The sequence below is a fragment of the Oreochromis aureus genome, linkage group 14 (assembly GCF_013358895.1).
Source record: "Oreochromis aureus strain Israel breed Guangdong linkage group 14, ZZ_aureus, whole genome shotgun sequence".
NCBI lineage: Eukaryota > Metazoa > Chordata > Actinopteri > Cichliformes > Cichlidae > Oreochromis > Oreochromis aureus.
In genome coordinates, this window is record NC_052955.1 from 25,664,834 (window position 1) to 25,688,667 (window position 23,834).

The 23,834-nt window shown below is 40.4% G+C and overlaps 2 protein-coding genes across 2 annotated transcripts; both read right to left on the reverse strand.

Moving 5' to 3' along the window:
• Nucleotides 1-137: 137 nt before the first annotated feature.
• Nucleotides 138-2,222, reverse strand: LOC116330915 (C5a anaphylatoxin chemotactic receptor 1-like). Its single transcript, XM_031753379.2, has 2 exons — nucleotides 2,174-2,222; nucleotides 138-2,063 (listed from the first exon to the last, which is right to left on the reverse strand). The coding sequence occupies exon 2, from the start codon at nucleotides 2,049-2,051 to the stop codon at nucleotides 996-998; it is 1,056 nt and encodes a 351-aa protein (XP_031609239.2). The 5' UTR covers nucleotides 2,052-2,063; nucleotides 2,174-2,222; the 3' UTR covers nucleotides 138-995.
• Nucleotides 2,223-10,450: 8,228 nt separating this feature from the next.
• On the reverse strand, nucleotides 10,451-13,601 carry LOC116330919 (C5a anaphylatoxin chemotactic receptor 1-like). The gene is made up of 3 exons (XM_039622509.1): nucleotides 13,273-13,601; nucleotides 12,640-12,758; nucleotides 10,451-12,526 (listed from the first exon to the last, which is right to left on the reverse strand). Exon 3 carries the CDS (start codon nucleotides 12,519-12,521, stop codon nucleotides 11,508-11,510), a length of 1,014 nt encoding a protein of 337 aa, XP_039478443.1. The 5' UTR covers nucleotides 12,522-12,526; nucleotides 12,640-12,758; nucleotides 13,273-13,601; the 3' UTR covers nucleotides 10,451-11,507.
• Between the last annotated feature and the right edge of the window lie 10,233 nt (nucleotides 13,602-23,834).

Sequence of the window (23,834 nt, forward strand, 5' to 3'; positions counted from 1 at the left end):
GGGCAGCTGGGTCAGCAACAGTGGGACATGAGAGTACCTGGAAGATTTAGTCAGAAGCCTTGCGGCAGCGTCTAGAACAACCTGGAGTGTTTAGAAGTGAACAATGGATTTTAATAATCCACACATGATGAACTAAATGCATGAAAAACACATTTTAATTCAGAGCGTGGGACTTCACTTGGCAATGTTTCTTAAGCAGACATTTGAGATGAACATTCAAAGTGAAAGCAAAAGTCAAAAGCTATTCCAAGATTCCTGATTTAGCAAAATGTAGCAAGATTTTCCATTACACGCAAATCTGTCAGGGGCACAAACAACCAGCTTAATGATTTTTCTTCATTAATTTGGGGAGAGTTGTCGACCATCCAGCTATTAATAGAATCTAAGCACCTACGCAGGATCTATGGGTCTGAAACATACTGGGGCTTAAAAGAGATAACTGAAAATCATAACTGTTAATAGCAGTTATAACTGGTATTAACAGTTTTGATTTATTTTCAAAGAGTTCTACAGCAAAGTGTGCAGCCATTTAGAGTGTGTCTCCCTCTTGTGGTCTATGAAAACAGCATGTATACAAGAAGTTGTAATCAGCATCTTTCTATAATCACTGCGAAAAAGCAATCAAATCTCTATGTATTTTATTTCTGCTACCAAACTACACTAAAACATGACAAAAAGTCAGAAAATACATCATATACATGATGCTCTGAAGTAATTCTTCTGTGAGAGCCAAAAATAGAACTTTCATGAGTTTTGTTGCGTAAGACATGGATTTTTACAGAAACCTTACAGTGTAACTATCAGTTCTGCTTTTGAAATCTTGACAATTGACTTGACTTACCACCCAAATTCACTGGAAAAAATTTTTCTTAACTCGTAAAAATGAATGCACTTTTGTGTATTTGTGTTCACAGACTTAAATCAAAGCCAAAGTCTTTTGCTAAACTTCATGACAGAAATGTTTATGTTACAGCAGTCCTCCATATGCAAGAAAGTTATATTTTTGTCATTTCTTTGCCACTGCTGGTGCTCTTGGTCTCCACATTAGTAACGCTCTTCTTGGTGGTTGAATCCTCGCCCATGAAGTGGAGGATGTTACGCAGGGAGCGGTTCATGCTGTCTTTGAAGCTTTGACCCAGACACACATAGAGCAGAGGGTTGAGGCAGCTGTTGAAGTAAGCCAGGCAGAGCGCTATAACGTGTGCCACGTGAAGTTTGGGACTCACATAAGTACCCCGAGGGGTGGTCAGTATGAGGAAATCCACGATGTGCAGAGGTATCCAGCACAAGAAGAAGCTCAGCACCACAGAGATGACGACCCTCAGTGTTTTTTTGGATCCAGTCCGACTACGTGTCATTCTCCTCTGTGTGTTGCTGAAAACCACCAAGTGACAAACTAGAATAACCAGGAAAGGAATAATGAATCCAATCAAGAAGCGAAAAGCAAAAACAGACCAGGCACTGTCTACAGTGTACTCCATCCTACACTCTCTCTTCTCGTCACCTGCCTCAATCTCCTTGGCGTACACAAACTGTGGGATACTGCCTATCAGGGCCAGGACCCACACAGCAACACATCCATAAGCACCCTGTTTGGGTCGCCTGTGGTTCTGACACCAGATGGGTCTGATGACCAGCAACAAACGATCCACGCTGATCACAATCAGTTGCAGGATGCTGCAGTACATCACCAGGTAAAACAGGCCTCTGATGAGCATGCAGGCCAGCGGACCAAAGTGCCAGTGGTCGTCGTGGACCAGAGGGACCATAAGCAAGGGGATGGAGAGGCAGCACAGAAGATCAGCCAGAGCGAGGTTGAGGAACCAGAGGGAGGTGACAGAGTGGGACATGCAGAACCCCGTCACCCACACCACCAGAGCATTTCCAGGCACACCCAGCAGGACCACAAGGCTGTACATGACCAGGGCCACTATCTGGATCGGCAGAATCTCAGGAGTCACAGGCTCAATAATGTCAGGATATGTGAAATTACCATCAGGATATGTGAAATTACCATCAGGATATATGAAATTAAAATCACTGTAATCCATGATTCCTTACAGCTGTAAAGTATAAGAAACATTTTCATAGCTCACTGAAATAATACAATTCAATCAAGAAAAAATTATTTATTGACTTTTTAATTAAAAATATGACTTTAGTATTAACTCACCGATGTTCAGCCTCTCACTATGTTGCTCTGTCACCACCGAGAGGAAGTTGTTGAGCTGGTTTGCTTCTCAGCTTTATACTCTCACCCCACCCCACACAGACACAGTTGCACGTGATCTCTGTTGAGAGTCCTCATTGTAGGCGTGAGACCGCAATCACAAAATTGGTGAATCTAAAAAAATTAGTTTTAATTGCAAAAAATGCATTTCACAAGAAACAATTAGGTCACAGGTCACCTGGCAGTGAAGTGATGTGACTATTTTGTAATATTTACTTTATTCACCAGACTATAAAAGTGCTGCAGAAATACAAGAACATTACTTGCCAATGTAATGTTCTTGTATTTCTGTGGTTCGTGTGTTTTGCACCTGCAAGTAAGCACAATGTAAGAAAAGAATATAAAACTATACACAATTAGAATTCAGTTATTTTGAGCTGAGACCTGAAATGAATCTGTCTGAGGTTAAAATACAGATCAACAGATGTGTTTGAAGGGTGTGGTCAAAAGATCATGACGCACTCTGGCTGCCATTTCAGTGAATGTGGGAAATGTGCAAATCCCACAAACATGATTACCTACCACTTATTTGAATGCAAAGACTAGTTTGCAATAAGAAACTTTTGTGTTCTCAGTGGTATTAATATTGAATTCAATTTGATTGAGTTTGATAGTAGATTTTTTCACCAAACAGGGCAGATTTAACTTCGTTCTAAAGTAAAAAAAAAAAAAAAAGAAAAAAAAAAGTTTTTTTAAAAAAAAATAACAGTTTCAATTTCATTTCTTTTCACCAGTTGCTTAATGTGGGTTATAAAAGAGAGCGATTCATCGATTTTAATTCCTAAGTACTTGTACTGACTGCGATACAAACTCAATCTCAGCCCTGAACTGTTGTAATACCTGAAAAGTTCAGTGGTTTAGATTTTGAATTTGAGAACATCATGATCTGTTTAGTTTTGTCAACATTTAAAACATGTGTGGGTGCAGAGGAGTATATCAGCATGTCATCAGCATAAAAATTAAACTTTGCTGTAGTGATATTGTGATTATTCATATATAAAATGAATAACAGTGGCCCTAGAACAGAACCCAGGGGCACTCCTTTGTTTTGAAGCGAGATCGATCAACTGCAGACCAGACAACAAACGACGGAGGCACCAGACAAATGCAATCAAACGATGAGTTTATTAACACAGGAGAGGAACCATCAGCATATGTCTTCCTCTGACAAAAATACATTGAATGCTGGTTTTATAGCATAGAAAATTAACGCCCACACATACACGTCAATACAGGTCAAAAATACATTGTGTACAGTCATTGTTTACAGACAAGGGTACATCTTGTACATCTCTAATAACTATAAACAGACATGTAACTTCTCTTTTCTATAACACTTGCCTTTTAAGGTAATAAACTTCAAGCTTCAGGGTCTCTAAGGGCTAATAATTGACCCTCGTCATCAATCACTAAGTAGACAGAATTAGCGCAGGTCTCAAAAAGAAGCAGAAGACACTGGGGCCTTCGCTCAGGCCTGCTACTAGATTAATTTGTGTATTGTAAGCATGCATGCAATTAACCTGCTATGTTCTCATCTTCCCTCAACATGTATCACCTGGACACTCTCACCAGTGAAGCTTAAAACCCTCTTGGATGGAACATCAACTCTAAACAAGCACAGATATGCAATGTGTATAGAATGAACTCAACCTGTGAATAGAATGAATGTGATGACAAACATATTCAATGCAATATGAACCCTGTAAGAAATATTACTGAGAAAATAATGCTGTAAAACATGTTCTTAATGCATTTATCATAAGGCAGATTATATGGTAGCAATAAAAGAATCTTTAAATCCCAACAGTTTCATTAAGGAAGCTAGAAGTGACTCCTTCTACCTGTACACACTGAGACCAGCCAAATAAATAATTTTTAATCGATCCAACTCTTTTTTTTTTTTCTTTTCAGACAACCTTGCACTGACAAGTCTTTGGCTTAACCATTTATGATAAAATGTCTTGGCTTGATTGATAAAAAAAAAAAGTCTGCATGGTGTTGCTTGTTATCCACTGAAACAATAAAATCATCAGATCCCTAGCTTTAAACAAAGGGAGAACAAAAGCAGAGGTCCATATTGTGGGAATTTGATTTGCATCAAAAGAAATATTTTTTTTAAAGTAACTAAAAAATCAAAAGGAAAGGCTATAAGTTGCCTTGGCCTCTTGATTTTCCAAACATTTGAGGGATTTATTCACATCTGATACTATCACTGGCTTAAAACTAAAAATTAGTGTCTGGGTACTGAGTAAGTAGAGAATGCCACAGAGAAGTGCTCATAAGACATATTTAAAGTTTCAAAGAGTGAACCAGACATTTAAAAATGCTTAATAAGCAACCAAGCATATTAACGTCTTGATGCATTCTCAATCATCCAGGAAAGTAAATCTCCAAAAGTTGAATCTGTTCATCTGGACGTAGCGTTTTGTGGGAGAAACGTTTCGTCACTCATCCAAGTGACTTCTTCAGTCTCAGCTGACTGCAGGTTTCCCCAAACCTTATAAACAGTACATTTGCATAATGACTGAAACCAGCCCACTGAAGGAACAATGGGCTGTGAGGTCAGTTCCTTAATCATAATTATGCAAATTCTCATGACCATTGATCAACAATCACTGACCAAAACCCACTGATCAAGTCAAGGAGGCCATTTACGTGAAGAGGGAAAGACCATCTCTGAATCGAGGAGGGGGCCTAAGGGTACATCTTTCGCCATCTTACAACGCTGTGATTGCAGCCATTCCCCAACTCTCTGTGAATGGTACTCATGGCCATTGATCAGTGTTCTTTGATCAGTGGGTTTTGGTCAGTGATTGTTGATCAATGGTCATGGGAATTTGCATAATTATGATTAAGGAACTGACCTCACAGCCCATTGTTCCTTCAGTGGGCTGGTTTCAGTCATTATGCAAATGTACTGTTTATAAGGTTTGGGGAAACCTGCAGTCAGCTGAGACTGAAGAAGTCACTTGGATGAGTGACGAAACGTTTCTCCCACAAAACGCTACGTCCAGATGAACAGATTCAACTTTTGGAGAAGCATATTAACCTTGTCATAAATGTAACAACGTGACAATGCTTGAGGCAAACTCTATACCAGATTTATAACCAGATAAGGACCTTCCAAAATTTAAAGCGGTTATTGAAAATGCTTCTGTAGGAAAAATGATCAGCTTTGGAAAAAAAAAAATATGTTCAGAGAAATATTTCATGTCAAACAGTGAAGCAGCTGTATATTTATTTAGAACATTTGCAATAATTAGATCAATTAAATATTTTTTTTCTGGGCATTTGAATTAGGTCTGGTGGGACTCTAAACAATCTGAAAGAGATTTAGAGAAGTACAATAAGCTTTAAATTCACTTGAAATTGGATGTAGCCAGTTCAAATTCAAGTTTTATAAGAAATGTTTCCTTAAATTCAGTTTAATTAAAAGCGTCATTAAAGAGAGCAGCGCTTTACTGACGGCTAGATTTGTTCTATAGTAACCAAAAATGTGATGTAGAGTGTTTTGGACACCTCAAGATCAAATTCCAAAAACTCAGATTATGTACTCACTGAATCAGAGAGCAGCACATTTACATGAAACTTGTTTCTGGCAAAAATTGCAATACCCTCACCTCTTTTATAGGTCTATAATAGGTTGATCAGTCCTATATATATTATACCAATTGATACCTAGAACCTTATTTGTAATAGATTTGTTTAACCAGGCTTATCTGCATCAGTAGAATGTAAAATTTAAACAATTCCTAATTGATCAGTAGCTCAAAATTTGTCTTTTATACTTATTATAAAGTTCCACAAAGTTACTTTACTTTAAACCTGATGTTTTAGGCACCAGTCACCATTTTACTTGCTTCTCTCTTTCACTTCCACATGCACAAAAATACCTCATTCTTAATAAAGCAAACTTCCTTTGAGTCCTGTATATCTAGTTGTTTTGTAAATATACCTATTAGGATCCCTGGCTTTGGACCCAGTCCTTGAGTTTTGTGGGCTTTTGATTTGTTTCTAGATTTATAATGTGATTATGCTTTAGCTCTTCATTGCCTAGTCCTTTGGTGTTTAGTATTTTCCCTTGTGCTTCCAAGCTTATTTATTTATGTTTCTAGTTCTTAGTTTCTTGGTCTAGTTAATTCCGCTTTCGTTTCCAGTCTGTCTTGGTCTCATCTCTGTGTGTTCCCTATAGCGTCTCCTGTAGTCAATCAGTCTTGATCTTTGTGTTAGTTTACCTAGTCTCTGTCTAGTTTATAGTTTCATTCCAAGTTCGTAGTCTGTAATCTGTTTATATTTTCATTTTTCTTCGTCTGTGGCCCTGATCACCTGTCTGTGTTTGTTTACTCTTCGAGTTTGTAAAAGTTGAGCCTCTCTGTCTCTGTGTTTGTTTCTGATCTTATTTTGATGGTCTCTTGTGCCATGTCCTGCATTTGAAGTCCACAACTGCCCACAACAATTATGGACTTCAACATCACTTGTCCACAATGTCTAAGGGATAGCAAAAATGTGAACAAATGTATTCACTGAAACCTTGTTAAGAAACAAAATCAAAAATTACATTAGCTTAACAGAATTTTAGATGATTATAAATCAACTCTAATGATTGTGAAAGTGCGTTTTGCACCTTTCCTCCAAATGACAAATTCTCTGAACTGCCAAATCATCCCAAGCCATTTAAACCTCCCTTTATCATCATTATTTTTAAAGAACTTGTGAAGTGTGGTATGCAGTGTGGTATATCATTTTACATGGTTTAAGAGCACGTTCATTCTCTTTGTTTATCTAGATGTATTTTCTAATTTTATAGCTATCTTGTGAACAATGGATTAAGCAATATTTTAAGATATTTTAGTAGTAATTGTTATTTAATTGTTATTTTTTGGAGTGTACGGCAGGAGCTTGTGTATGATTATGTGTCAGGCCAACTAAAATGTCTTATTTCTGCCTTCGTTAATATTTTAACAAAAACCCTCAACACCTGAAAATGAATGCAGTCCTGCATTTATAGGACAAAAGAGTTTATTCTTAAACTCATAACAATAATTTGACAGCAACATAACATGTTAGCCTACTCAGAAGCTACAGCACAGTTAAAGTGTTTTGGTGGTATCTAGCTCTTGTAATAAAAAGCCACTACTGCTGCCTCCCTTTGTGTGTTTTGCCATGCTTCACAGTGCCTCTCAAAAGTAAACTGCAACCTTGTGGTAACTGCTGCCATTAAAGACTCCGTAGTTAGTCAGCATCTTTCACTTCCACTAATGAGAAATCAGTTTCTCAATGGTGGAAGAAAAGAGAAAAACAGTTGTCCATAAACAAGAAGACCAAAAATAGCTTTGGCATGATTTCCCATTTTAGCCTGGTGACATTACCAAGACTTTAAAAAAAATCAGGAAATGAAACACAAAGTCAGCAAAAATGTGGGTTTTTTTTTAACATTCTCATGGCACTGAGTGCTCAGAGGTAATGTCATTTGAAGGGTGGAGCATTGCTGGGTGGAAGTGAAGGAGGTCATCTCTGAATTCAACTGAATAAAGGTCAGCAGAAAAAGAATACGCTGAAAAATCCCCAAATATTTTTGCAATACAAAATATAGTAAGACAATAAGACCCTAGTAGAGAGAAAAGTAGTAGTATTTTGGTTGAGGATGTTGTGGGTGCTTGCATTATGACTACACTAAGTCTTCAGAGCAAAAAAGTTGAAACCCTATTAGAGCCACTGACCGAGATCTCTCAGAATCACTGAGCTGCTTCCTGTTATTCACATTCTCTTTTCACACATTACTATTCTAATAAATAGATACAGCCAGCATTTTAACATTATAACAATGATCAAGTCTGCTATAGCTGAAGGTTTCACAGTTGATCTTCCTAATTTAGTGTTAGCATGCAGGTTAATGGATGACGGTGATGGGGCAGTTTTGCAAATGTCATAAATGAATCAAAGTATTCATCAAGTTAAAGTAAAATTTCGAGCTTAACTGTACCCCCATGCAATAGTCTCATGGCTGTTTTCTAAAATCCTGTCAATGAGTCATTACAGCCATAGCATTACTTAATGTATGAGAAATTTCTGATTTTGTCAGCTTTACTGGGACCTGGGCACAACAGGACCTTCAATACAGTGAATTTATTTACAGTGAAAATGTGCAACAACTACAGTCTCGCTACAACAGGCTTGTCCACAGAGGCTTGAGCTGGGAGAAATGAAAAGTGTTATGGATCTTAATATTACAGAGCAAGATTAGATGGGCAAACAAAGGGTTAGTCATTGATTGATCAAGAAATCCTCGATGCATAATGGGAAGCCCCGAAAAGCCTAATTCTATTGCAATGTAAATAAGCGTTAGGGGGATCTCCGTCACCTCACGCCCAACTGGTCATGGCAGATGGCTGCCCCTCACTGAGCCTGGTTCTGCCAGATTTCTTCCTGTTAAAAGGGAGTTTTTCCTTCCCACTGTTGTCAAGTGGTTGCTCATAAGGGGCCGTCATACTAAATATCACATTTTCATAAATCTAGGGTATCAACATAATGGTAAAAAAAATTCTTAATAGTATAAACCAGTATAGCTGAGCATCACAAATTTTCACAAATCAAATCAATAAAGCAAAGCAACCAAACTGGCCAGACCAACACACTCATCAAGAAATTCATTGACTGAACATAACAATTCCCACAAAGCGAGAATTTATTGCAAGCCTGTTGTATTACACCGCATTAGTTTTATCTTGGCATACCTAATAGATTGGTAGAGCAGATTCTAAAAGCATCCTGTCAGAATTCATTTATCCCACCGTCCACGTATGTTAGCGTCATGTGTTTTTGGTTACCTAAGTAACTGAACTATATTGTCCAAATTTAATTACATTTATTTCATCTACTCTGCCATGTGTAAGTGTAATTGAGCTCAGTTGTCTTTCAGTTGTTGATGACAGGTCAATTTCCTCCTGCCAGACTAAACCTTAACATGTTCCTAACTGTAAGTCTTAACACAGTGCTACAGCAGATCTCATATTCATGACGGATATTAGAGTCAACGTAAAACTATCAAATGCAAGATAAGGGAAATGTTTCATTAAAAACGGTGAAATGTTTCTCCTTATGAACAACCTTTTGCGTGTTTGTTCAAGTTAACAAATGTTACTATGCTATAACTAGTCAATACGTGTGTTGTATTTGTTCTCAGTGTTAGAGGACAATTTGATGTCACACAGTCTTCCAGTCTATATTTGAGTTTTTAAATCTGTTTCAATAATTGTTGAAGCTGTTATAACTGAAAATGCCTTTTAGTTTAATCCATGTAACTCTGAAGTCAGAGGATGTCGTTGTAGGATGGGCTCGTCAGAAGAACCTGAACACCTTCTTCTAATTTTGTGTTTCTGATATATCTAGAATAGAATAGAATAGAATAGCCTTTGTCAATTTGCAATACAATAGTGCACAATAGTACAAATCCAATATCACATCCACAAGTACAATAACAGTTACTTTTATTGATGTTGACATGGCAATATTCTTCATATTTAATCTTTTCAGTCTATATATTCTCAGAACAACCCTTTCATGGCCTAGTGAGTCTCTTTTAATTGCATTTCTTGCCCAACCAAGAAGTTTGTTTTGTTGTCCTTAACACTTTTTAGTTAATACATTATTTTTAAATTACTCTAATGATCCAAGTATTTTATTTGCAACCTCACTTAAATTTAATCCAAGCTATAAATTTAAAAAACAAATACAGTTTTGTATTGCTAATAGAACAGCTGGTGTGCAGACGATCTGAAGTATATACAGTAATTCAATAGAAAATGTTATGTTGTTCATGCATTTTTTAAAACTATTCCTTGAATGGTGTTTCCATTTTAAACATTATTTCAGGATATTGGTCGCACAGTCTTCATTCATGTTTTTATAAGTTTGACAAAAACTGATAAAAACATCTCTTAAGCAATGGCATTTATCCACCACACGCCAGGTTTGATATGTTAGTTAAATCTAATCATGGATGAAACCCCCATTAACTGACCCTGTACAATGTACGCTAAACTTAACAATGTACAACACAGGTGTCGAACTCCAGGCCTCGACGGCCAGTGTCCTGCAGGTTTTTGATGACCTTGATACAGCACAGCTGATTTAAATGGCTAAATTACCTCCTCCACATGTCTTGAAGTTCTCCAGAGGCCTAGTAACTAACTAATCATTTGATTCAGGTGTGTTGACCCAGGGTGTTATCTAAAACCTGCAGGACACCGGCCCTCGAGGCCTGGAGTTTGACACACCTGCTGTAAAACGACAAAAGAAAACCTAAACTGTGACATCTAAATTGTCAAGACCCTCTGGATGTACATGAGTGAATTACATTTGTTGCTTTACTCATAAAAGTCAAAGTAGGTGGTTCCACAAAGTAAATTTAACCTGGAAGTATATTAAGTTATACCAGGAAGAAAAAAACTGTTTGTATATATTAACTTCACATATTGCGAAATGTCTGACAAGTCCCCAGAAGAGTTTTTCTAGCACAGTCTGCAAACTCTTTGTCTGATCATTTGACAACTCTGTTTAGGTCTTTTCCACAACTTCTTTCAGCTGCTTGCTTTAGAGGTCACCGGAGCAGAGGTCTACCACCATCTCACCATATTCCAAGCATCCGCCTCTGTCACACAAGCCCTCTTGTCCTCTCATGATATCCATGAATCTGCTAGGCCTTCCTCTTCTCTTCCTCCCAGGCACTCCATATTCCACGTCCTTTGTCCAGTATATTCACTGTCCCTCCTCTGCACATGTCCAAACCATTTCAGTCTTGCCTCTACTCCAGTCTCTTTGTCACAACATACAACCATCAGAATATCTTTCCAAGGGTAACAGGCCTGAAATATAAAAAGATCCTCAAGAGGGAACCCAAGTAGGCTTTGAAAGGGGAAAGAGTTAAGCAACTGAGCATCAGAAGAGTGTTTCTCCCTCTTGTGGTTTATGAAAACAACACTTACACAACTGGACATTACTGCATTGTTTTGTAATTATTGAAATACTTCTGCAGTTTAAACCCTAAAAGATTCTTGGAAACATATTTACTTACCACCCAACTTAACCAGAAAAAAAATCTTATTGACTCAAAAAGTAAAGGCAGAGTATTTGCATCCACAGATCTTTTTTACTTATACACACCAAGTGATTTTACTGTCATATCTATGTGCTCATATCCATGCAAAGGTCAGCAGAAATTACTTATTCTTTTGCGAAACCATTATTCTATTGCTAAAGTATTACAGTCAGTGCACGATCATATTTTTGTCATCTCGTTGCCATTACTGGTGCTCTTGGTGTCCACATTAGTTACACTCTTCTTGGTGGTCGGGTCCTCGCCGATAAAGTGGAGGATGTTACGCAGGGAGCGGTTCATGCTGTCTTTGAAGCTTTGACCCAGACACACATAGAGCATAGGGTTGAGGCAGCTGTTGAAGTAAGCCAGGCAGAGCGCTATAACGTGTGCCAGGTGAAGTTTGGGGCTCGCAGAGGAAACCCGAGGGGTGGTCAGCATGAGGAAATCCACAATGTGCAGAGGTAGCCAGCACAAGAAGAAGCTCAGCACCACAGCGATGATGACCCTCAGTGTTTTCTTGGACCGGGTCCGACCTCGTGTCATTCCCCTCTGTGTCTTGTTGAAGACCACCAAGTGACAAACTAGAATAGCCAGGAAAGGAATAATGAATCCAATCAGGAAGCGAAAAACAGAGACAGGCCAGGCACTGTCTACAGTGTACTCCATCCTACACTCTCTCTTCTCGTCACCTGCCTCAATCTCCTTGGCGTACACAAACTGTGGGATACTGCCTATCAAGGCCAGGACCCACACAGCAACACATCCATAAGCACCCTGTTTGGGTCGCCTGTGGTTCTGACACCAGATGGGTCTGATGACCAGCAACAAACGATCCAAGCTGATCACAACCAGTTGCAGGATGCTGCAGTACATCACCAGGTAAAACAGGCCTCTGATGAGCATGCAGGCCAGCGGACCAAAGTGCCAGTGGTCGTCGTGGACCAGAGGGACCATAAGCAAGGGGATGGAGAGGCAGCACAGAAGATCAGCCAGAGCGAGGTTGAGGAACCAGAGGGAGGTGACAGAGCGGGACATGCAGAACCCCGTCACCCACACCACCAGAGCATTTCCAGGCACACCCAGCAGGACCACAAGGCTGTACATGACCAGGGCCACTATCTGGATCGGCTGAATCTCAGGAGTCACAGACTCAATAATGTCAGGATATGTGTTATTATAATCACCGTAATCCATGATTCCTTACAAGTGCAAAACACAGGATATAGGTTAGTGTCTTAAAACAGACTTTTTATCTAAAACAGTTTCTTTTTTTAAAATAAAAATTTAAAATGCGACTTTAGTATTAACTCACCGATTGTTTAGCCCCTGCTTGTGTTTTTCTGTCACTACTAAGAGGAAGTTGTAGAGTGTTAGAGCTGGTCTGCTTCATACTCTCACCCCACCCCACGCTGACACAATTGCACAAGATTCCTGCTAAGAGCACAAGTCCTCTGCACATGAGTGTAATGTTGAGAACTGCTATTACAAAATTATTGAATCTGTTGCTGTTTTTAAATGGCAAAAAGTGTAATTTCACAGGAACTAATCAAGTTATTGCAGTAAAAAGAAAGAAACTGGCCCTGAATATTCTGAAAGGTTAGTTTTAAGTTTTTATCTGTATTTTCTGTCTTCCTACATTTAAGTTGAAGGGCTGAAAACAGTTTGAGCACACAAGAGGTCACTTGTAAAATTGATAGAGTAAAGCAAGCCGCTGACAGCCTCCAAGACATCACCTCAACAATAAATCAGCTGTCTGAGCTTCCAAAGACCACACGCACAGCAGAAATGATTGATGCCCATTCTGTACAGGATGCCTTCATCTGCTTCATTTCAGAAAGTACAGAAAGTACACGAGATGGTCTCTAGCTTATTTTCTTAGTGTACAGTTAAGGTAACTAGTACATTTTTCTGCATCTAAAAAAACAACAACAACAACAACAACAACCTTGTAGCTCTAATGCAGGAACCCATGTTTTCCCATATGCTGCAAGTCTCTAGTTGGATGCCGAGCATGTGTTGAAGAGTGGCTGTTAATTGCAGAGCAAGGTTCACCAGGTTAAGGATCTCCATGCTGCTCTGACACTCTTAAAAAAATAAATAGAAGAAGAACTGACTGCGTTACAGTCAGTGCGGGAGCAGCGGCTTCGCCCATGCGCGATTCATTTGCAGTTGGACGCATAGGTGTCAACATCTCCTGCCCTGATAGCAGCTGGGGGAGGACTATCCTCCGCCTGTGAACGCTTTGGCACGGGCGAAGTGCCCACGGCAGTACCGCTGCTTGTTGAGAGCAATACGCGCTTTCACGTCAAAAAGTCGTCATAAATGAGTCTTCAGTAACACCACAAAAAGTCGCCAGATTTGTCGCTAGTCGCTTTTAGAAAAAAGCGATTTTCCTTACTCAGTCGCTGATAGGGGGGAGGACTATCCTCCGCCTGTGAACGCTTTGGCACGGGCGAAGTGCCCACGGCAGTCTGAAAACTCAAAAGTCGTCATAAATATAGCGACAAAGTCGCTACGTTCACTCGCAGGCGAAAACGCATCAAATCCGATTTTTTTGCAGGCGACCCTATGCCCTATGCCATATCCGATCATGGTATGACAGTGTGAACGGCACAAATCCGATCTGGGTCACTTTCGTATGTGGTACTGAATCCGATACATATCCGATGTTTTAGAAAGCGACTGCTGTTTGAACGGTCATGTCGCATTAAATCCGTCTTTTACGTCACTGACACAGGACAGACGCCAATTATCAGCGCCGGAGAAGCGCCCGAGAAGACATCGCGAACGCTTCCTGGCCATCCAGCGTAGATGTCAGTGAAACTGTTGGGAACACAACATGAACATTTTATTTGTACTGTATAATCTGCAGATTCTGACAGAAATCTGCAACTATCCTTTGAAGCACCGCCTCTCTAAAACAGCAATAAGGATAATTATTAGGTTATCTACATTATTATGTAAATAACAAAATAACTTAAAGCAAAAATTGGGAAACGTAAAGTCCGAAGTCTTTATATTAAGGGCCATCAGTCAAACAATATTGTTTGCTCTGGGTCTAAACAGAGCGAGTTGTGTGTGACGTCTTCTTTTGCGCATGCGGGCCGCTTTGATCGTTCACACTAGAGCACGTTTGCTGTCGCATTTTATTTGTAGTGTGAACAAGCAGACAAAAAAATCGGATTTGATCAAAAAATCGGAATTGAGACCTGCAGTGTGAACGTAGCCTATGTTGGCAACACTGCTGGGAAGAATGAAACTCAAACGCACGCCTATTCTGACGTCACCGCACGTTTTCCTTTGAAGTGTTAGATCAAAGGGATCCGAGCCTATAAATACCCCTCAGACAACACAACCACTGCACCAACTGCACCTAGCGTTGAAAACACAGCTTAGCAAATTAATTTATCGATTCAATAGCCTTCTAAGAATTGCCAACCCAATCTGTCTGTAAAAATGTGGCGTTCAGTATTCAGCCGCACAACTTCTTCAGACACTGATGGCTTTGAGGAGCTTGACAGCTGTTATTTGGAGCCTGATGGGTTCCTTTTACCGATTTTTGATTCCAGAGATGAACAGTTACCCACCTCTGAAACAACTGAGGTTCCCGAAAATCCCGAACCAAATGACCAGTACAGTCATACAATTCCTTCAGATACTGATGTCTTTGATTGTACAGAATATTATTTTGAAGATGATGGGCCCGTTTTCCCAATTATTGATTCCGGAGATGAACAGTTACCCACCTCTGAATCAACTGACGTTCCTACAAGTAGTGATACTGATGGCTTTGAGGAGCTTGACAGCTGTTATTTAGAGCCTGATGGGTTCCTTTTACCGATTTTTGATTCCAGAGATGAAAAATTACCGGCCTCTGAAACAGCTGACATTCCTACAAGCAGTAATGTCTGTGGAAATCTGCAACCCAGACAAAAGTATAGTCATACAATTCCTTCAGATACTGATGTGTTTATGCTTGAAGGATATTATTTAGAACCTTATGCGCCTGTTTTACCGATTTCTTATTCTAGAGAAGAACAGAGTGAAAGGAATGGAAAAAATGTTGTCAGAGAAAGTCTTCAAAGAGAGGAAGGAGAAACAATTTTTTCCCGAGTTCAAACAAGCCTTTCAGCTCTTTCTTCCTTTATTATGGCTCCAGTTGAGTCTGTGGGCCGAGGAGTCATTTATGTCACCAGCCAAATCTTTAATATTGGTCAAGCACCATGTACCTCACCCACGAGTGAATCTGAACTGTCACCCACCTCTGAAACAGCTCAGGTTCCTACAACCAGTATTTCTGTAAACACCAATGAAAAGGAACAGTCGACCATCCTCCTTACTGAACCTTCAGACATTAATATACCTGAAGAGAATTTTCAAAGAGAGGAAGCAGAAACTAATACGTCCAGACTCCATAAAAGAATTGCGGATCTTTATTCCTCTTGTACATCTCCAGAGTCTGTGAGCCAAAAAGAAACTACTGAGGTTCCCACACCGAGTGTTTCTGTAAACACAGACGAAAATGAAGAGTCACCCACATCTAAAAGATTTGTAGATTCGAGGGAGCGTTATAATACACCCGACTCTGCATTCTTGTTTGAACCTGAGAACACAACAAGGGAACAAAGATTCAATTTGACACCTAAAAGTGAGGAAAGAGCTGAGGTTCCCACAACCAGTGTTCATATGAACAACCGTGAACATGAACAGTCTCCCACCAGTGAAACCCAGGTTCCTACAACCAGTGATGTTCATGAAAGACCTCAGCCAGGAGAAGGGTATAGTTTAAATGAAACAAACAACCCTCCCACTCCAGCTAGTATTGCTTCAAAAATGTTTAAAGACAACTGGGTCATGGATACTGTACGCAGCTGGGCATCTTTGCTTAAACCTCGGAACACGAAAAAGGAACAAACGATTGTATACAGATTTAAAAGTCCGCAAAGCAACGAAGAGTCGCCCTCTGAAACAACTGAGGTTATCACTATTGTTTCTGTAGATACACATGAAAATGAAAAGTCAACCAACTCAAAAAGAGTTGTATATTCAAGGGACCAGTTTATTAAGCCCAACTCAACGGAGGTTCCTACAAGCAATGTTCATATGAACAACTCCGAAGATGAAGACACTTCGACCAGTGAGAGTTAGAGCACTGATTTATTCAATGGCGTCCTTCCAGAACCTTCAGATATTAATAGATCTGAAGAGAATGAACAAACGAGCAACGCAAGTATTTTTTCCAGAGTTTACACAAACCTTTCAGGTTTATATTCATTTATTAGAGCTCCAGTTGAGTCTCTGGGACAAGGAGTATTTTTCGCCATCAGGCCCATCCTTACTATTGATCGAGCAACATTTATCTTATTGTTCAATCTGTGCTCGGCAATTACTCGGCGTATGTTTCCCCAGGCCCACAGACAAATTTCATCCCTAATTCCTACACTGAGAAGATTCTTACGTGCACATTGTTGGGCAATTGTTATAATTTTTTTCTTGCATGTATTGACAATTGCACTCTTCAGCATGAAAAGATCTAATTAGTTCAATCACTAATTCCAACAAACACACCCCACTTGCTATAACAACATTTTCACATGAAATTCAATATCCTAAGCATAAAATGACATCACGATTATCCCCCAGCCAGTCGCAGCAGATGGCTGCTCCTATGAGTCTGGTTCTGCTGGAGGTTTCTCTCTGTTAAAAGTGAGTTTTTCCTCCCCACTGTCGCCTTTGTGCTTACTCATAGGAGATCATTTGATTGCTGGGGTTTTCTCTTTAATACTGTGTGGTTTTAACTTTACAGTATAAAGAGCTTTGAAGTGCCTGTTGTAACTTGGCACTATTAGATAGACTTCAACTGTCTTCAACTGACAAAACATTAAAAAAATAAAAATATCAATAAATAATGGTGTGTGTGTGTGTGTGTGTGTGTGTGTGCGCGTGTTCAATTTTTCTATACCAGGGTAAGTGCTAAAGCTTAGTGGGTTACAATTATAACCCATAATTGTAAAAATAATATGTATATCTTAACAGATTATTCTTCTAACACATGCGACTGTGCTGAGCAGCTGTGGCACTGTGCACAGGATAAAACCTCTTGATTTTAGTGTCATGATGTCATAAGTAACATCAGTGATTAGAAACCAGTGTCTTGGTCTTTTTCCTATTTTAATCTTTCTGATAAGGTTATTTTAAAGTTTATTTTTAAGTCACAGACCTATTTATAATGGTTTCCCTGGTTTTAAAAACAAATTTTAAGCTCTTACTCTTCATTAAAACAAATCAGTTGTTTGCCTGTACAGTGGTTGACAGCCACTAGAGGTCACTTTACTCAATGTTTACTTTCATCAGTAACTTCCTCCTCAAATGCCAAATGCTAATCCTTACCAGATTAAATAGGCTTGTTAAGGGACAATACATTTTGTTCTCACTATCAGATTATGTTATCTGTCATGTCTTTTTCATCATTCATATTTTATTGAGGAGAACTTTGATGGGGAATAGGCAAAGATTAACTGGTGATTTCTAAAGTGTTTTTACTGGCTGCTCTTTGGCATGTTATGTTATTTTTGGTGAATAAAACAAAACCACTGCAAAGAGCAATGAGGCGGAGCCGTTACTGAGACACTGAGCTCAGGTAGAGTGAAAGAAAACATGTTTCCAGCATCCAAAACATAAGCGCTGTTCCTGTGACCTCTATTAAAACCTTTACTTGGGAAAAGGGAGTCATTCATAAAAACATCCTCCAGGAGTTGAATTAAAATATGCAGATGAACTGTTAACCTTGTTTGATACCATGTTTAAATGATGCAGCTTAATGAAGGCTGACAGTAGTTGTACTATTTTACATTGGAGCGAACAGGGTTGAGTCTGAGGGGGGTCATGCTGTCTACTAAACCATATTTTATTCAAGGTTTTCACAACATTTTTCACATTGAAAGTGAAATAATACAAAACACTGTCTCAATTAAATTGTGTTAATATTTAAAAATACAATACAATACAAAAATTTTAAAATGCTACATATTGGACCATCTGAAGATGATGAATGGAGGCCTGGTCAAGACCAAACTACAATGAATTGCAGTAGTCCAATCTGCAAGTAAGGAATAGGTGAATAACACGTTCAGAGATGTTAGTCAGGAGGTATGGCTTTACCTTGGCTAGCTGTCTTAACTGAAAGAAGCAGGACTGGACTACTGCACTGACCTGCTTATTCAATTTAAAAGAACCATCAAGGTAGACACCGAGGGTTTTTTTACATGTGTTTTACAATAGGAGGAAAGGGGGCCCAGAGTGCTATCGATGTGATTATTGACAAAGTTGCCGAAAATGACAACATCAGTTTTGTTTTCATTTAGCTTTAGAAAATTTAACAACATCCACTGTTTGATGTCATCAAGGCAGCGTAATAACAGCTGGGGACGGTCTGACCCTGCTTTTAAAGGCAGATAAATCTGCAAATCATCAGCAAAGCAGTGGAATGATATATTGTACCACGAGAAGTTAGAACCCAATGGCAACAAATAGAGTGCGAACAAGGCAGGACCCAAAATAGAGCCTTGAGCTACACCGTATTTAAGAGGGGCTATTTTGGAGTTATGGGGGCCCATATTGACGTAAAAAGACCTTCCTGACAAGTAGGACCGAAACCACTGTAGGGCAGATCCCTTTAGGCCAGCATGAAATTCTAGCCGTGATAACAGGATGTCGTGGTTGACCGTGTCAAAAGCTGCTGACAGGTCCAACAATAAAAGGGCAGCAGGGCTGCCAGAGTCTAGAGTTAAAAGAACATCATTAAAAATCCTCAAAAGTGCCGTCTCATTGCTATCTAGTGATTTAAAACTAGACTGAAAGTTTTCAGAGATCTTGTTAAAATCAAGGTGGGCCAGCAACTGTAAGTAGACCACTTTCTCCAGAACTTTGGACAGAAAAGGAAGCTTTGAGATTGGCCTGTAATTGTACAGAACAGTTGGGTCCAGGTTGTGGTTTTAAGAAGAGGCTGAACTACAGCTTGTTTAAAGCATGATGGGACACATCCTGTAGCAAGGGACGTATTAATTAATCTCAGGATAAAAGGCCCAATAGTATTAGAAGTGTTTTTGATAGAGGGGGAGACAATCAGAGGGGCAGTGTGATGATCTTAGGTGATGAAGATCAAGTCATTAAGGGAGACAGGATCAAACTGCTCTAAGACAGCTGAGCACACAGGAGAAAGACTCGGATCTGAAGCAGCAGTCGACGAGACAAGGGCCCTAATGGATAGAACCTTGTTGTTAAAAAATGCAAAAAAAAATAATCACAAATACTTGGTGAAGAAATGACTCCGGCATTATCACATGAACTAAGAAAACGATTAAGGACATTAAAAAGTACCTGAGGCCTGTGACTGTTTACTGACACTAAGTTTGAGACAAACTGTGTCTTTGCAGTTTTTACAGCTTCTTGGTAAGCAGAAAGACGAGTCCTTTAAATCTGTAGAGAAACATGCAGTCTGTCCTTTTTCCATCTCCTTTCGGCGCGTCTATAGTCACATCTAAGGGAGCGCGTATGTTCATTCAACCACGGCTCTGATAATTGCTTAGCACGCACAGTCCTGAACGGAGCAATAGAGTCCAAAATATCAGTGCCGGTAGAATGAAGAATGTCCGGAAGGTCCTCAACGCTTTTACAGTTGGAGATCATTATTCCAGAGTCCATAAAGGCAGCAGAAAAAGCGGGCGCTGTTAGAGCATTAAACGCTCGCTTTTTGCGCGCTAGGGCGCACGGCTTATCTACCGAGCAGCGTACTGATTACTTTTCAAACAAATGAATTATCATGTGTTTTAGTTTGTTTGTTTGATTATTAGGCCTCAGTGGAAATAAATTCCTGCACTGCCATATGATAATGATCCAGAAGGGGTCCCAGCTAAAAGATGCTCCTGATCTCAGATCTTTCTTCTGCTCTCACCTGTTCTCACCTATCCCACCTGCCGATGTGATCCCTGAAGGTTTAGCCAGAATCCACTTTGTAAAGGTTCCTGCAGTGAATTACCTGAAAGAGATCAAACATAACGCTGGCTTCCGCACCACTACATCGCAGACATGAAGCTGCTGCAGTGTATTCAGACCCTGATGGATCATCACACTGATGATCACAGCTGCTCAGAGAGCACAAACTTTATTTTTATTTTATCTCACTAATCCAAGTCTTTGTACCTGTGCGGTTTTATGTAATGAGTGCAAATTTCAAAGGAGGGAGAATGGTGCCGAACAATCGTTGGGGTGATAATAAATGTGGCGTTTTGTTGTTTCAGTCCAGATGAGAAGAGTGGACGGACCAGTTTGTGGAGTTTAGAGGAAGAAGCTTGTTGGTGAGAGTTTCTCTCGGTTCTGTTAGCATTCCAACAACACCCTATTTTCATCTCTTGCCCACCGATGCCTTCTTGTTCCAGTAGCCCACTTCTCGTCAGGGTGCCCTGGTTCCTCAACATCTGACGTGGACCTTGTTGATCTGCCTGACGTCCGAGCCGGCATGCCTTCATATTTATCTGTCTCACTCATGTCTGCGGTAGGCTCACTTAGCATAGGGGGTCTAGCCTTAGGACCCCAGGCGGGAATCGAACTTGCAATTCTCCGCTCCAAAGGCGTGTAGTCTAACCACTTAAATGATCTTAAAGCCATACTCATCATGATCCCTGAGGACACGGCGGATGTTTAATACATTTAACAGGTTTGGAGTAAACAGTAAAAAATTAGGTCTATATAGAGTTTCTTCTTCTGAGTTTTTAATTGTCATGTCAAGTGACTCTTGAATAAGAAAGAGGCAGCTTGTTTCTGTTATTTTGTCCATCCTGCTGTTCAGGTGCTTGTACCTGTCCACACTAAGCTTCGTGACGCTCTTCAGCTCTCCCTTCAGAGCGTCCTCGATCATTTTCTGCACAGCCTCCCGCTGGGCCGAATCCAGAGATTTGATCTCCTGCAGCCTCCGCAGGACGCCCAGGTAACGGCTCTCCACCTGACAGCTAGTGGCCTCCAGGAAAGCAGCCTGCAGCCAATCAGAGGGCAGGAAAAGGGGCACTAATCACTGCGCTGTGGGCTGTAGCTGGCCTATAGCACCTCTGTGTTGTGGTGGGGGGGGTTAAATGAACAGAAATGGCGTCAGACCGACCTTCACCATCAGGGCCTTTTCCTGCTCAGAGCTTTTCCTCCACCATTTGGTCAGCTGGTAGATCTCAGAGTTCAGAAACTTGTTCTGAGTCTCATACGCCTCGATGTCATCCTGCAGACACAAACGCAGTCAGACAACCTCAGAGGTTTAAGAGGTTTCAGATGTAGTAAAGCAATATCAGCTGTTCCTTCACTGCTGATAGCTTCAGCTCATTTTGGAAGGTTTTTTTACACTCGCTTCACCTTGAGGTTGTCGTTTGTTTGCGAGTCTGAGAGTTGACGTGGCCAGCGGAGGACGAGTCGGGGCGCCACGGGTCTGACAGACACGCCGTCACCTGATCGGACAGTTTTATGATCACCTGACAGGAAACAGTTGCACAGCAAGTACAGCTGCAGATTGATTTCATGTTCTACTGTCACACAAAGCTCACAGGAAGTAAGAAAAAGTAACTGAGTACATTTACTCAAGTAGAAGTGGTGGTAACTCTGAGCACTTTTTATTTGTCTGCCAGCTGCAGGTGGTGATTCAACAACCCAAAACTAGAATAAAGAATCGTTCGGCTTCATTTCAGCCTTTCTCATGTTGTGTCTCTGTGAGTGTGTCCTGTTTTGGTTCAGCCAGTTACTGCCTGAGATATGATACGTGCAGGGGCGGACCTAGAGAAATTTTCTTAGGGTGGCATGAGGGTGGCAAAGAAATCAAATGGGGTGGCAAAATCAAAGCCTTTTTTTTCAAACACATATGCAGGTGGTTACATATGGTTAAAATAATTCAAATGCAGTAAGTATACACGTTTTTCATATAAATATAGTCTATAACTTAATTATTGTCTGTAGCCCACATAATTACACACTTTAGTTACATAAAACATGTAAGTTTTGATCTTATGTACTGTATAGCCTGTATAATAAATAAATATGTTGCCCAATAAGTATGAAATCCAGCAAGCTACATAACATGGGGCGGTTCATTTACAAAAATGCCAAAAACTCGGCGCAGGTTCGCTTCTCCAGCGCTTTGTAGAGGATCCACACCAGCTCCTGCAGGAGGCGGTGTGTTTGTGACTATTTTCCGTGGCAGCGGGGATCAATAAAGTTTTATGATTACCAAACGACGGATCACCTTCTGAGCTTTGACCTCCTCCCTCAGCATCTCTTTCTCCTGCTGCAGGTGTCCTATCCGGTCTGAGGACTGAGACACCATGTCTCTGCGGGGGACCGGCAAGGTGGACGAGCCTTTACCCTCCGGCTGCAACTCTCAGTGACGGTGACTCTCTGCCATCTGCGGGGGGGGCGCCTGATCAGCTGCAATGGGAGGGGCTTGGAGACCCAGAGGGAGTGCTGAGGGTGGGAGGAGCTGAGAAGTGAGAGAGAAGGATTAAAAGAAGTCACAGGCCTGGATGTTGAAACGCGTAAAGAAACGGATGAAAGAAGAAACATGAAGACCAACAACAAAACAACAAATTATCAGTAAAACTATGCAGTTATGAAACGTAACTTTAATTTGCTCAGTTGTAAATAAAATATTGAAGTAAACATGACCCGAAAGACAGAACCTGAGTGAATTAAGTCCAGTGTTTAACCACTGAGAGCTAAAACTCAGCTGAGGTTTACCGGCGACTGGCTATCAGCCACTGATAAAGTGCTCTGTAGTTTTTTTACATGTCCATCGCTCTCCGTTTAAATCCCGTTTGTCGTCTTTATCCCAGGTCAGTCACTCTGAGGGAAACACAAGCTCCAGCAGCCCTGAGCTCAGGGGTAAAAAAACTACATTTACTTAACTTGTGCAGAACAATGCGCCGACATTGTGTTATATCGAGCTGCAGCTGCCCAGGTTAAACTGTGACCATCACCAGGTAACGTGGGCGTGTTTCCTGAATAAGTAGCAGGTGTTAAACAGCTGACAGGTGAGCAGGGTGTGTGCTAGAGCGCTGAAGATATCCTGGATATGCTGACCTCGCTCCGTGGTGTACAGGGCTCCGAGGCAGCAAAGTGGGCTTCCAGTTTACCCTCATGATCAATATTCACAATAAAAATATTAGTCGAACAGCGTAAGGTCTGTACGTGTTTCATAGTGTTTAAGCTTTGTACAGTTAGCCTAATGGTTACTACATGACGGAAACACCGACGTTATCTCTTTTGATAAAGTGTATGCGTTTATACACAGGTCACGCTGATTATTGAACAAAAAGCACAAAGATCAGATGTTAACTGGATTTTTTCCCTTCATCTCCTCCTTAAACATGTTTCTGACATTAGTTATAATTCAGAATTGGCGACTGAAACAAGTCCGGCACATACAAACATCAGGAAATAAAGACTCGATAGATATAACCTCAGTAAGTGAAGTCTCTG

Excerpts from the sequence above, each read along its gene's own strand:
- LOC116330915 (XM_031753379.2), bottom strand. The coding sequence starts at position 2,051 with ATGGATTACAGTGATTTTAATTTCATATATCCTGATGGTAATTTCACA.
- LOC116330919 (XM_039622509.1), bottom strand. The coding sequence starts at position 12,521 with ATGGATTACGGTGATTATAATAACACATATCCTGACATTATTGAGTCT.